This window comes from Branchiostoma belcheri, unplaced genomic scaffold (genome assembly GCF_001625305.1).
Source record: "Branchiostoma belcheri isolate BF01 breed outbred unplaced genomic scaffold, Haploidv18h27 scaffold49, whole genome shotgun sequence".
Lineage (NCBI taxonomy): Eukaryota > Metazoa > Chordata > Leptocardii > Amphioxiformes > Branchiostomatidae > Branchiostoma > Branchiostoma belcheri.
In genome coordinates, this window is record NW_017804120.1 from 1,590,750 (window position 1) to 1,603,905 (window position 13,156).

The 13,156-nt window shown below is 40.1% G+C and overlaps 1 protein-coding gene across 1 annotated transcript in view; it reads left to right on the plus strand.

Moving 5' to 3' along the window:
• Nucleotides 1–11,196, plus strand: part of LOC109479510 — a 14,494-nt gene extending 3,298 nt beyond the window's left edge. Inside the window, exon 3 of the mRNA XM_019781482.1 lies at nt 9,965–11,196. Coding sequence (XP_019637041.1) covers nt 9,965–11,131 — 1,167 coding nt within the window. The 3' untranslated portion in view covers nt 11,132–11,196. The remainder of the gene's footprint in view (nt 1–9,964) is intronic.
• The last annotated feature ends 1,960 nt before the right edge of the window (nt 11,197–13,156 follow it).

Here is a 13,156-nt window from a genome sequence, read left to right on the forward strand (position 1 = left end):
TTTAATTCAACTATTTAATAAGTGTTGTCTGGAAAGTGGCTATTAGGCCACACCAATTTAATTCTTGGTTAACGGATTCGCCGCTTCAATTTTTTTCTGGTTTGCAAATAAAATAAAAATTCAGAATCAACTGCAAAATGATCATCTTTTGCCTTGAACAGTTGAAAACAGTCCTTTTCTTACTACTTGTGACAGTCATTCCATCTTTCAATGCAGTAGTATCATTAAAAGTTCAAAATTCATAGTTTAAATTTTGAACCAGCCTGGTGTGTTGACTTCATGGCTCCTATCGTACCATTTTGGGCCATAATAGGATGCCTAGGCCAGTTTTTATTTTTATTTTTTTTTCGCCCGCCCGCTCCATTATTTTTCTAGAAAAATCCGTTAACCAAGAAATTAAATTGGTGTGGCCTAACGAATGCTCAAATTGCACAGGTAAGATTTATATGTAAGCAAGCAGGGCTTGACTGTTTAATTATGTGTTGACCGTACCATTGTATTTTTTGTAAGGTCCTAAGTACTTCTACGGTACAATTTCCAAGGAATCATGGCGTTTGTTTCAGTTATAACTTCACTATAGAACGGCAGTATTCAAATCAAGGTCATGAGCACCTGGGAACACACTCGCACACTGTCCGGTTTAACGTCTGTTGTTCCCCCGTTTTCCGAGGGTTAGACGCGCTTGCACACTAACACTGAGGCTTGATATCGCAGCTCGCCATTTGCCTCTATCCTGTGGGTTGATGTTTTGTGACTTGTAGCTGGATTTAAGACAGGCTGTTAGAAAGAAGCCAGTATTGTATGGTATAGCAGGACTAGTACAGGGGCAGGTAAAACATGCCTAGCTAAGCTGCTTGGTATGTGGAGAATGGTTACCAGTCTAGGTGTGCCTTTGATAAAACATATGTACTAAATCTCAGTTATGCGGCGGCAATGGTTAGTATGCTTATCAGTGGAACAACAGTGTTCTCACCAGAAATTTTTCACAGCGTCGTACAAAAGACAGCTTTCTCTGCAAATTACAAGCCGTGCATTGAGTCCCAAAGACATGATCATGGTAAATTCATATTCATAACCCTCGAAACATAACTTTTGGCTTTTTGAGGGACAAATTTTGTAAAGTCATGTTTTTGTTATGTTTTAGCTTTACTCTAAACTAAAATTCCATTTTTTGAAAAGATTTATGAACGGTTACAAGGTTCTCCCCCAAAGAAAACACCGGCCTTTAGGCTTAACTCATGAAAGACAGTGTATTGGGCTAAATGGGGGCCTGCAAGGGGGGGGGGGGGTCTCGACAACGCTTTGCACTGAATTCGGAATCTTCTCGATTACGCTTTACGATAAATTCCAAGTGGCCACAACGCATTACGTAGAATTAAAACGGCAAATACACTCTACGCAAAATGCGCCGAGCGGTCCGTCTAAGCTCTACGTAGAATTAAAACGGCCGATTACGCTGTACGGAAAAGGGCTTGCGGGTCCCCCTAAATCACAGCAGAGGGGGGGTCAAATCATGTAGGGGGCCCCTACACTCAAACTGAGCCTATAGTGAGAACACAGAACAATGTACAGTACAGTTTTCCTTGTCTTCATTAAAAGCATCTCTAGTCTAAAAGGCCGATTCTCAAAAAGGGTGACTTTCAGTGAACTACTGTTCCCTGTAAGTTACCCATTGTGACCTAAAAAAGTTGCACACTATGCGATATACAGATGTTATTTTTAGTGCCCCAGGTCAGTGGGGCCACAGTTCACTACATGGTGTTACATAAGATAACGTAGTTGCCTGGTGTACTGTAAAGTAGAACATTTTGGTGTACTGTAAAGAAGAACATTTTGGTGTACTGTAAAGTAGAACATTTTGGCGTACTGTAAAGTAGAACATTTTGGTGTACTGTAAAGTAGAACATTTTGGTGTACTGTAAAGTAGAACATTTTGGTGTACTGTAAAGTGGAACATTTTGGTGTACTGTAAAGTAGAACATTTTGGTGTACTGTAAAGTACAACATTTTGGTGTACTGTAAAGTGGAACATTTTGGTGTACTTAACTGTAAAGTAGACATTTTGGTGTACTGTAACGTAGAACATTTTGGTGCACTGTAAAGTAGAACATTTTGGTGAACTCAACTGTAAAGTAGACATTTTGGTGTACTGTAAAGTAGAACATTTTTAGAAATTTTAAGACTTTTCTAAAAATGTTTTCTTCTGAAAAATTAAAATTTATCCCAGCTACAATGTCAATGTATTTGATTTAAGGAAAATATAATTCAACAGTATCCCTTTGTACAATTTTTGAAGTATTACAGATTTTCCATACATTGAATTGTGTAGAAAGTATTACAGTACTATATTGTACCAGTACAAGTCCATGGTAAAACCATGATAATATACTATATATTGCACATGCATTGTTATTGGAAAAAGAAAACAGCAGCTGCCAAATTGTGTTTCTGGAAACGATATTGATTTTGCTTAGTGGAAAAACAGATATCCGCAATGGACCCTGACTTAAAGTGATCAATTTTGCAATGGTATTGACAAGCCGTGGTCGTAAAAATGGATATTATATTTCCATGACCCAGATGGTTTGCTGAATAGTGGTGCATAAAAATCAGAAGACCCAATTTTACATACATAATATTTTCCATTGCTTTTTTGTGTGTTAACAGGTGTTAAACTTATATTATCAATGTTGTAGGCACAACTGAGTCACTTTTTTTTCCAAACTTTTGAAAAAATATTTTTCATGATGGCTGGGCTATCTGTAACTTTGTCTGGTGAGGATAAGGTTGACAGCATATGGGTGCGGAAGATTGACAGTTTAGAAAATTTAAAACTACTGCAAATCATATCAATGTTTCTAGGACAGTATCTTTTGTTCATTTTCTTAAGTTTTAAACCTCAATTTAAAGTCTAGAGTTAATATTCTCCCAATCCATACAAATGAAGGTCCTTTAATTTCTTTTGTTATTGTTCCTAAACATTTTATTTTAAGTTGTGGAATTTTCTTCCTTGTATGCATGTTGGTGGGGTGTGACTTGTGTTTATATAGTAAGTACCTACCACTCGAGCATGACATGAAGACCTTTAAATAACTAGCAACCACGTGTGTTGTAGTCAACAAAGTCAAGTCAATAGAAGGGACACAATGCTTTTATTTAGTCAACCATGGTACATGGGCAAATGTGTTGAAAGGACAAGTCCATTAATTTAAGTGGGGCCTTGAGGCTGACATTTTTATTTTGTACAGTACTTGTATCTCAATGGAGGCAATTAATGTTTTCAAAACACCCCCTCTAAGGCCACACCAATTTAATTTGTTGGTTCTCGGATTTTTTCAGAAAAAATATGAAGCGACAGGGCGAAAAAAAAAAAAAATAAAAACAGGTCTAGGCATCCTATTATAGGCTTAAATGGTACGAAATGAGCCATGAAGTCAACACAAAAGACTGGGTTAAAATTTAAACATTGAATTTTGAACTTTTAATCAAACCACTGCAATGATAGATGAGAAAACTGTAACAAGTAGGAAGAAAATGACTTTCCTCAACTGTTGGGGGCAAAACATGAGCATTTTTCACTTGATTCAGGAAAAGAATCAAATTTTTTTTTTTTGCAAATCAGAAAAAAACGAAGAGGCGAATCCGAGAACCAACAAATTAAATTGGTGTGGCCTAAGGCCTAACAAAACATGTTTCCTGTTTCCGGACCGACTATAGAAAAACCTGCAGACCCTAGACTTTTTTGGGGGGAGCTGGACCCCTGCAAGGGACATATAATGATCAGATCATAATTTTTTGGGCTGGTCAACCTTTTCTAGCTCCGTGATCTGACACCTGAGTGATAAAATATTGTGGTTTTCTGACATTGACATTGAAAATAAAAGTGTCCTCATGCAAGTTTTACTTTGTTTAACTGTATTGTATAAGTTGGGTGCACTAAAAATATTTGGTGCACCATTACTAGTACTAGAATAATCTAAGCAACAAATTAAAGATTTTATTATTTTTCTGACATGTCAAGAATATGCTGTATACTATATACATTTGATATCTTAATACATAAACCTACGAAAATATTTGGGTGCACCGGTGCACCCACAGGAAAAAATTGGGCGCACATCTCCAATTTTGGGTGCACACACACCCAGTATTTTGAGCCCTGTAGTTGTATATCAAAAAACCTTAGTGATGTCCTATATGAAATGATTGTCAAGAAAGTTTTCTTTCGTTGTGTGCACCCCAGAAATTAAAGGCATCCAGTTTGATTTCAGGGCAGCAAAACTGGAAATTTCTGAATAAGGGCTTAAGGCAATCTTTGTGATATTGACACATTACACATACTGCTTCACATTAGCACATTTGACTCCGATTTTGAGTCAGTATTTCATCAGTATTTCACTCGTCTTGGGATTTGTTTCTGCAGTTGTAAATGCCTAAAGTTTACGCATTTACAACTGCAGATACAAGCCCCAAGACAAGTCCTTTATTTTCTGGGTGGTACCCTAAAAATCAGGGCCCTTCCAGTAACCATTTTCCGTCAGAATTTTGGGAATTTTTGTTCCATGAAGGTCAATATACATTTGGATAGTGTGGTTTCAACTCAGTATGTAGATAAATGGCTAGAATATTGGCTTTGAAAAATCGGGTTTCCAAGACCTAAAAACTGCACTGGATGCCTTTGAGTGATTGACAGGTGGTTTGTACGACATGTTTTCCACTCACTCCCTGGCAGGAGTCTCATGTTGCCATGTGGAAAGGTTAAAGGTTCCCCAGGAAAAATTGATTAAAAGCTAGATTGCATGAAGTCTGAGAGGAATTGGAACGGGCGATTCGATTAATGAGCACATAACCTTGAGTTGAAGCAATGTCAATTTATTGATCTTGTCCGCCAAGACCATTAACATCTGTGTCCATAATATCACCAGGGTCCATAATATCGCCACCTTGAGAAATAGTGTGCTTAAAGATATTTTACTGCAACATACCCTAGGTATGTACATTTGATGTGTGAAGGAGTGCGTACCAAAAGTATGTTGCAGTAAAAATATCTTTAAGCACACTGTTTCTCAAGGTGGCGATATTATGGAACCTGGTGATATTATGGACACGGATGTTAAATTTGCCATGTTTTTTGTCAGTGTTGTTTTAATTTTTTTGTATCAACATTTTTCTTTTTCTGACTCGGAAGCCTATTTCCTAATATATAAATGGTGTTGTGTAAAGGAACACCATAATTTGAGACATGTACTGACATAAAACATCACCAGAACATTTAATAATTCAAAACCTAAATGAAGTTCTGTTATATTTCAAACTGGGAATGTGCTGTATTCCCTGAGGAAAAATGCAGTGGAATGAAATATGAGAAAAAATTGAGAGAGAAAATTGTCTATAGCCAGACAACCTCCTATAGCAAAATCTGTGCTGCAAAATGAAGAAAACATAATGCCATTGGGCATCATCAAGTGTCGGCTTCCATGTTATGTGGCCACAGTTTTGCCTAAACAACATTGCAAGGTTGCCAACATGCAATTTTGTATATGCCATGGGTTTAGGTCCGGACTTACAAGTCCGGAACTGAACCTAAACCTCTGGACTTGAATCCGGACCAGAACCTACATCACAGTAAATGTGGGTTTAGGTACACAGCACTAGGGTCAACAGCAGTGAATATCTCAGGGCAAAGTTTCCCTGAGACCCTCGAGCTCTTGCCCGGGCTATGACCTACTGTAGTACCTCAGACAATTATTACCCCATGACATCATTGTGTAAGGTGCTGGTAAGGTCGGGTCATAGCAAGGTCACCTGGACTTTGAACGGCTCTCCATTAACATGTTTGAGTTGGGTGTTACCAGCTGACAAAGGTCTGGGTACGTTATTGTCCAAACATCGATCAGATAAATCGAGTTGTAAACGTTGGTATTGGGACAAGTGTGTGCCAACATTAATGTGGCCTCATTAATTTAAATTACTACATTTCTAAGTAGTTAGCTTAGCAGTAGCACGAAGTAGCGTAGGGCCCCCAACCCTCCAGACTAAATTTTTAGCTTAGGAGCGCATGCGCTCCTAGCCTCAAAAAGTTAGGCGCGCAGGCAAACATTTGGGCGCGCAAACAAAAAATCTGGTCGCGCAAAGTACTTTTTAATTTAGAAGCCAAGAGAATAATGTACCTAAGCAGACAATTAATAATTCTTTCATTATCATAGAAAAAAATCTAAATTCACCATTTGTACTAAAAGAATTGTGATAAATGAAAGACCAAACAATGATTTTAAAAGTAACTATCTTTAATGTGTTCAAAGTCACTTCATCTCAGTCGTTAGACCAGGCTGACTGATATGTCGGTCTCCTAGGCCTCTGCAGGGTTGGACAAGTTTTCTAAAATCCAACCCTATCGGGCAAGTGCATGGTCATTTTCACTTGCCCAAAATATAAATGACATAGATCTATGCATTTATCATTGCAACAATGAAATCCTTTTATTTTTTGGAAAAAAAACATTTAACAGATAACAATATTAACATTGCTACTCAAACCATTTTGTTAACATTAAACTTAAAGGTACAGGTTTTCCACAACAATGAAGACAATCTTCTTTATTTTTTACAACTTTTCAGGTATTACACTACATGTCTGAAGTAGTTTCATTGACAAAAATAATTCATAAAAAAATAAAAGACAATAAAAAAAGCTCATGGAAAAAGGACAGAGTAGAAAACAAGGGGAAGAATCTATTTGGAATTGCCTATAATTATTTAATAATAATGCTACACAAATGTCTAAATACCTTGAGTTGAAACTTTGCTATTAATATTAATTATTTCTTCAACTGTATCAAAACAATCTACAACTTAGTTTCAGTTGACCTTTGAACAAATGAAAAGTCTGCACAACAGCGATCTGCCCAAGTTTTCCTTAGAGGAGTTCTAGTAGAAAATCATATCAGTCACGCATTGCCAAACTTCCCTATCCTGCGCGCTCCTGGGCCATGAGGGAGGATCTCTTTTCAAACACAAACTTTGCCAACAATCAAATATTTGTGGCTGATAAAGATATTTATCTCCTTGGTTTCCCCCCAAATTTAGGCCAGATGGAAACATTGTGTATGACTACCGGTCGCGCTAGGTCCATTGCACTACACTGCACTGCACAAGTTTTGAAGGCGAGATCTCGTCACCTGACCCCTCTAATGGTATAAGGATATCAAGTCTCGCGAGAGTCGGGCCGTGAGTGCACACCAAATGAAAACAAGATGGCGACCCGGTTGTGTCGGGCTTGTTTTTTCGCCGGAAAATAGCTGTTTTGCCGCTTTATTTGCCGAGATAATGGTATCTACGGACTTGTAATGGGTTTTCTGACAAATGAACATGATTTTGCCTGGCATTGATATGACATTCTTACGGGAAAAAATAAGAAATTTTTGCCTCTAACAGCGCTATAGCCAATAATTTAGGCGCACCGCGGATTCTCTGCCGGTCGCGCAGTGCGCGACCAGAGTAACAAGTTTAGTCGCATTTCTTAATTTTTGGTCGCATATGCGACCAAAACGGTCGCAGTCTGGAGGGTTGGCCCCCCTACGCTATAATTTTTACCCCCTACGCTAAATTTCCCCCCTACACTAATTTTCAATACAGCGTAAGGGCATTGTGACTGTATTTCTTTGTTCAAGAATGCAAGATCAAATGTGAAAAATTACTAACCAAGGATACATTGTACATACCTTAGAAATAACATTTTTTTCCCTTTGGGTATCCCTCAAATGGACTCTTTTTTAGCTCAAATTTTTAAAAGCTCCACACCGCGGAAGAGGGGAACATCCCCCTTCCGCCCCATCCCCCCTCTCAGTGGCTTCACTCCCTCGACATGCGGCCAGTGCCACTACGCTAAAATTAAATCCTAGCTAGAACCCTGACTTTTCTGCTTGTCTATGTTATACTGCTTTCCTGGGAAGTCTCTGCATCTCATTATTGTCTCAGGCTAATCTCCAAGCAGATCCTACGGTGGCAAGACAGTATCCACTGGGGTCTGGTATTCTTCCTAAAGAATTTTGCAACTTAAAACCCCTTGAGTGAGACACTATTTCTTGCCTTTTGAGGGGCAGATTTTCTAAAGTTAATATTTGCCTAATTGTAATAGCTTCATATAAAGTTATATTTTCATTTTTTGAAAGATTTTTGAAGGTTCTCCCCCCAAAATGCTTTTTTTTTATATAATGTGCTGTAGTGAGCAATACCCACTGATTGTACAATGGCTCAATCAGTGGGCAATCAGTGGCTCACAGCTGCCAAGTTCTAATGAAGGAGGTGTCGATGCACTCTGACTTTAAAGGACTGCAGTCCGTTGTTGTAGATGTCACCCACAATGGTGTCTGGGAGTTGGTTCCAGATCTAAACACCAGTGTGCTAATGCTGGTTGAAGGAAAATTGTAGTGGGTAAATCAATTTAGCATAGGGGGTTCAAATCACAGCATAGGGGCCCCTATGCTTAAATAGCCTAGTGAGAACTATGTTGTATGATAAAGATGCAGCGTCAGCACTCAGCAGGGACTGAGCACGAGACATGCCTCACGTGTGCCGGTGCTCAAAAGTTCATCACTCCCGAAGCAGTCCAAATGTCCTGTTGCCTTTGTCATCACCACTTCACGATCACACAGTTAGAAATGCTGAACTCTGCAGAAAGAGCTTTGTCCTTTGACTGCTGAGTTATCGCATAAAGAATTGTTGGGTGTGTTTTGTGTCTAAAACTTAGAGGCCACAGCAAGTAATTTTATAGATGACATCAGCGCAGGATTTGATTTTCGCCTGATTTTGGGAAAAAAAAAGAAATTTTTTTGTCCTCCGTCAGTGGTCAACATGCTGAAAATGGGCAAAGATGGCTGTTGCCATGTCGCAATGTAGATGTCAGATAAATATGAGGAGAGGAAAAAATACAATGCTCTGATTTATTGTTTTGTCTTTTACTTTGAAGCAGTGATGTATTTCATTCCTTTGATTTACTTTATATGTGATGTTCCCACTGAATCAAAACCATTTGTACAGATGTCTTTTATTTTTCAGTGACAATGGATGTTGTAATAGTTGACAGTACGTAAACCTAGCACAATACATGTATCATGTCTTGTTTAATAAGCTTTATGATGTCAAAATTTGAAAACGTAGGAATCTTGTTTTTTTGGCCCGCCTTGTTTTGTTTTCGCCCTATAAATTTGTGGAGGATGTCATCCATAAAGTTTAATTGCTGTGGCCTAAAGCTATTTACTTAAGGTGGTGATAAGTTCTTGTTTTTGTCGAGCAGAGAGTCTGAAATGGAGGTACAACTTGGTGACCTAGCTCCAAAGCTCCAATGTCTTTATCTTTTCCTGATGTAGTTAAAACTCTTGGTTGTCTAGGAGTCTTTGAAATGCTACATTGAAGTTTGATATACATGTATTCTAGGAGTTTTGCCGGGCTTAGTATCCGTGGTTATATAAAATTGCGAGTCTTGGGCGTTTCCCCCGCAGTACATGTATGTCAACAGTCTAACGTACAGTGGCTTATACAACTACTTTCCAAAGAGGACGTATGTGTAATGTTAGTTGGAAGCCATCATGTCATACCTGTCAAACATTCCATTGACAAAAGGGTCAGACTATCATATAATAATGTTATCAACCATCCCTGTGTGCTGTGTCCGATAGCTGAGTTTGCCTACGGCGTGTTATCTCGGTCAGGTGTCTGGTCAACCGCAGACAAGTCAACACTGGTCAATGGTCTTTGTACTCTCAGCCTATCCAGTAACAATATTACTGAATGCATATATTTTTTTGAAAAATGAACGTTTGTGTCACTGTGGCTGAAATACATGTACAAAATTTGCCATTTTACCACGCTAGTGCAGGAATTTCACATTTCGAAACAGCTGAAATTGAAAAAAGAGTTAATATTTGAATCGTATTAACACGGTTTTACAACCTGTGTCCCTGCAGATGGCTGATGATGGAGCGCCACCTAGTGACACTCAGATGAATGACATGAGCTCTCTTCATGATGTCATCGATGGAGGGAGCCCCGCAGACGTGGCCCAGGCTGTCTTCGGCGTCCCCGCCGTCAAGCAAGAGCTGCTGGGAATGTTCCTGGAGGAGGTTGGGAACGAAAGCTCGCTCCTGTGTTCCGAGGGGATCCTGTCGGCGATAAAGCTGCTGACAGGAGGGCAGAACCTGAGGGAGCGGCTTCACGAGTGCGCGCCGATCCTCCTGAACGTCCTGGACACCGTGTCCGACACCATGACGGCCTTCACCAAAGCGCAGCCGACAAAGGCAGGGAAACGGGCCCTGGAGGACCTGAAGAGGCAGCTGACCAAGATGGGGAAAGTCCACGTGGGGACCAAGATCGTGGAGTCGGCCAAGGAGACGTTCGAGGGGGTGAGCAGTGGCAGCGAGAAGGAGAGTCGCAGTGGCAGCGTTTCCGATGACAACGCCTCCGAGGCGGAATCGTCCGGTTCCTCTCCAGAACCAGAGCGACGCGCTCACGCCCCGCTGACCCGAATGCAGTCTGAACCGGTCAGCCTGATGCAGTCCAGTTCTCCCGTCGCCAGCGACAGCCCCGGAAGGAAGCGTACCCACACACGCACGCCTTCTGCCCCGATTCAGATCCCGTCCGTGTCGGTGGCGATGCCGGCAGAAGACGTCGACATGTCGTCCTCCCCGTCTGACGGCTTCAGGGAACGAAGCCTCAGCCTGCCGTCAAACTCTAAGCTCTTCCAGCGGGGCTACAGGCAGGGCCTCTTCGAGGAGCATCATTCGAAATCCATCAAGACGTCCGTTGACGTGTTCGTTCGCGCCGTGGACGACATGGAGGGTGCCGTGCTGTTCCCGACGCGTCTTCGGTACATCTCGGAAGATCTCGACCTATCGGAGAGCCTGCCGTCGATGCTGCGAGAGTGCGATCTGTACGAGTTGTTTGAGTCGCTGAAGAAGCTGAGGACTGAGCTAGACGAGGGGAGGCTGTCCCTCGCGCAGTACGAAGGCAGCAGCGACCAGATGAAGTCCATCGTGGAACTCATCCACAGGCAGGTGCTGAGTCTGTCCGCCATCTTGGAGCAGCTGGCAGAAACCGCACGCCTGGTCACCAGACAGTACGAGGAACACTTGTAAACAAACAAACAAGTAAACACGACATAAAGACTAAGCTTTAACTTCCAACACTTAGATTACTGAATAAGGACTTACCCAAATTTTCAGTTGACTCCATCAACCTGGCACGTATGACCCGCCACTACGGTCACGTGTCTCTGACGTCACGTTCCAAAAGTAGACCCATTCCGTGAACAAGGTTGATGGAGTCAACCGAAAATTTGGGTGAGTCCCAATTCCGTAATCTAAGTGTTGGAAGTTAAAGCTTAGTCTTTATTTCATAATGACTTGTACCGACACAGATGAACTTTCATGCTAAGGAAACACGAGGATGAAGGAAAGAAAACAACACCATTTTCCCGTGTACTGTTAACTGTATGCCATCCAAGAAGGTGGTCAAGAAAATACACTGCACATGTATAACAATCGTCATAGATTTACCGCAAATAAGAAAAAAAATGAGCATTAAAATAAAAGTCACAGTCACAAGAAGCTAGAGACTTTAGAGCTTGTAAATTGGCAATGTGCAAATCAAGATGGGCATAGCATACAATAAGCCATTGCTTCTCAATGTACGAATTATACCTTTTGTTTAAGTTAATACTTTTTTTATGGAATATCAGCATATATGTATGTGCAAATGAACTGACATCACAAAAGATTGCCTAATGCTGAGATTGGATCATTCTTTAAAAAATGACATCTTGCGATGCAACAAATTTTTTTCAACAATGTTTTATCTTCACGGTCTTCATTTTGATACTGCATTTGCCACAATTTTGTACATTTTATACCACAAAGACAATACATGTACTAAGTTCAACAAAGTATCTTGTGAATAATCAGATATGGAATGGCTTAGATGCCTGACAATCTTTATAGAAGCACTGGATTTTTGTTTTGATGGTTTTCTTTTCAAATGTTTGGCAGTCTTGTCACAAATACCACAGGACCGTTTTCTGTAAGCAGATGCTTTCATTTATATCAAATAGGAAAGAAAATGTACAAAATCTATGTAGGGTTCAAGACGGGAATTGTAAATAATAATCTCACAGAATTTTGCGCACATTGTTCTGTAAGGAAGATATGTGCATTATTAGAATAGATAGCAGAATTTATTATGAAATAGTGGATTTAAAAAATCACTACATCATGCGTTGAGCCATGTTGTCATGAAATGAATATATGACTGCTGAGGAAGTGAACATACAGCAAAACTGTCAAACAAGTTACGTTGATGAGAGTATACAAGAAGACGTGAGTTAGTATTGAAAAAACTGGATAAGTTTTGGAAAGTAATTCTGATCAGTTGCTGGAGTAGTCGTTTTTCTTGAATGTGTAAAACAAATTGTTGGTCAGGAAATTGGACATTAGGCCACACGAAGTAAATTTTATGGATGACGTCCTTTGGAGACCCTAAATCTAATGCGAGAGGGCGAAAAAAAACAAGAAGGGCCCTAAAAAACAAGATGCCTAGATTAGAAACATACTAAGAGACGACAAATGTTAGGACACAAATTGAATGAGGTGACACAGTGCAACAAGCAAGAAGTCTTTTAGTCATCATCAAAACAGCAATAAATCAGGTGAAACAGCAGTTGTCGTCCTGTGCTTTGGGGAGATAGATGGAGCAGTCAGCAAGTTTCTTAAAATGTGGCAGCATGTACCAAACTGAATTCCTAAAGGAAGTCATGATTTCCTTGCTTGATGCTTCATAAGCTTTGGTCCGTACAAATCTATTCGCGGCACTGTCGTGACTCTTTGGTCATAGTTACAGGAAGCGGAATTTCTTCTTTTTTTTTCTAGGAACATGCCAAAATCAATGCGCGCGCGGACGTCATCCAAAAAATTTACTTGGTGTGGCCTTACACAGATGGCTTTAACATAGACTTCTGAATGGCAAATTTATCAAAAGCAACTATAGATGCATTTATTATCTGTATAGCCGGTATAACCTCCCTTCAGCATAACACACCAGCTAACAGATATAACAAAGCTATGAATTGCGTACTTTTGGTGAATAGTTTGTAAAGGGACATGTTTATA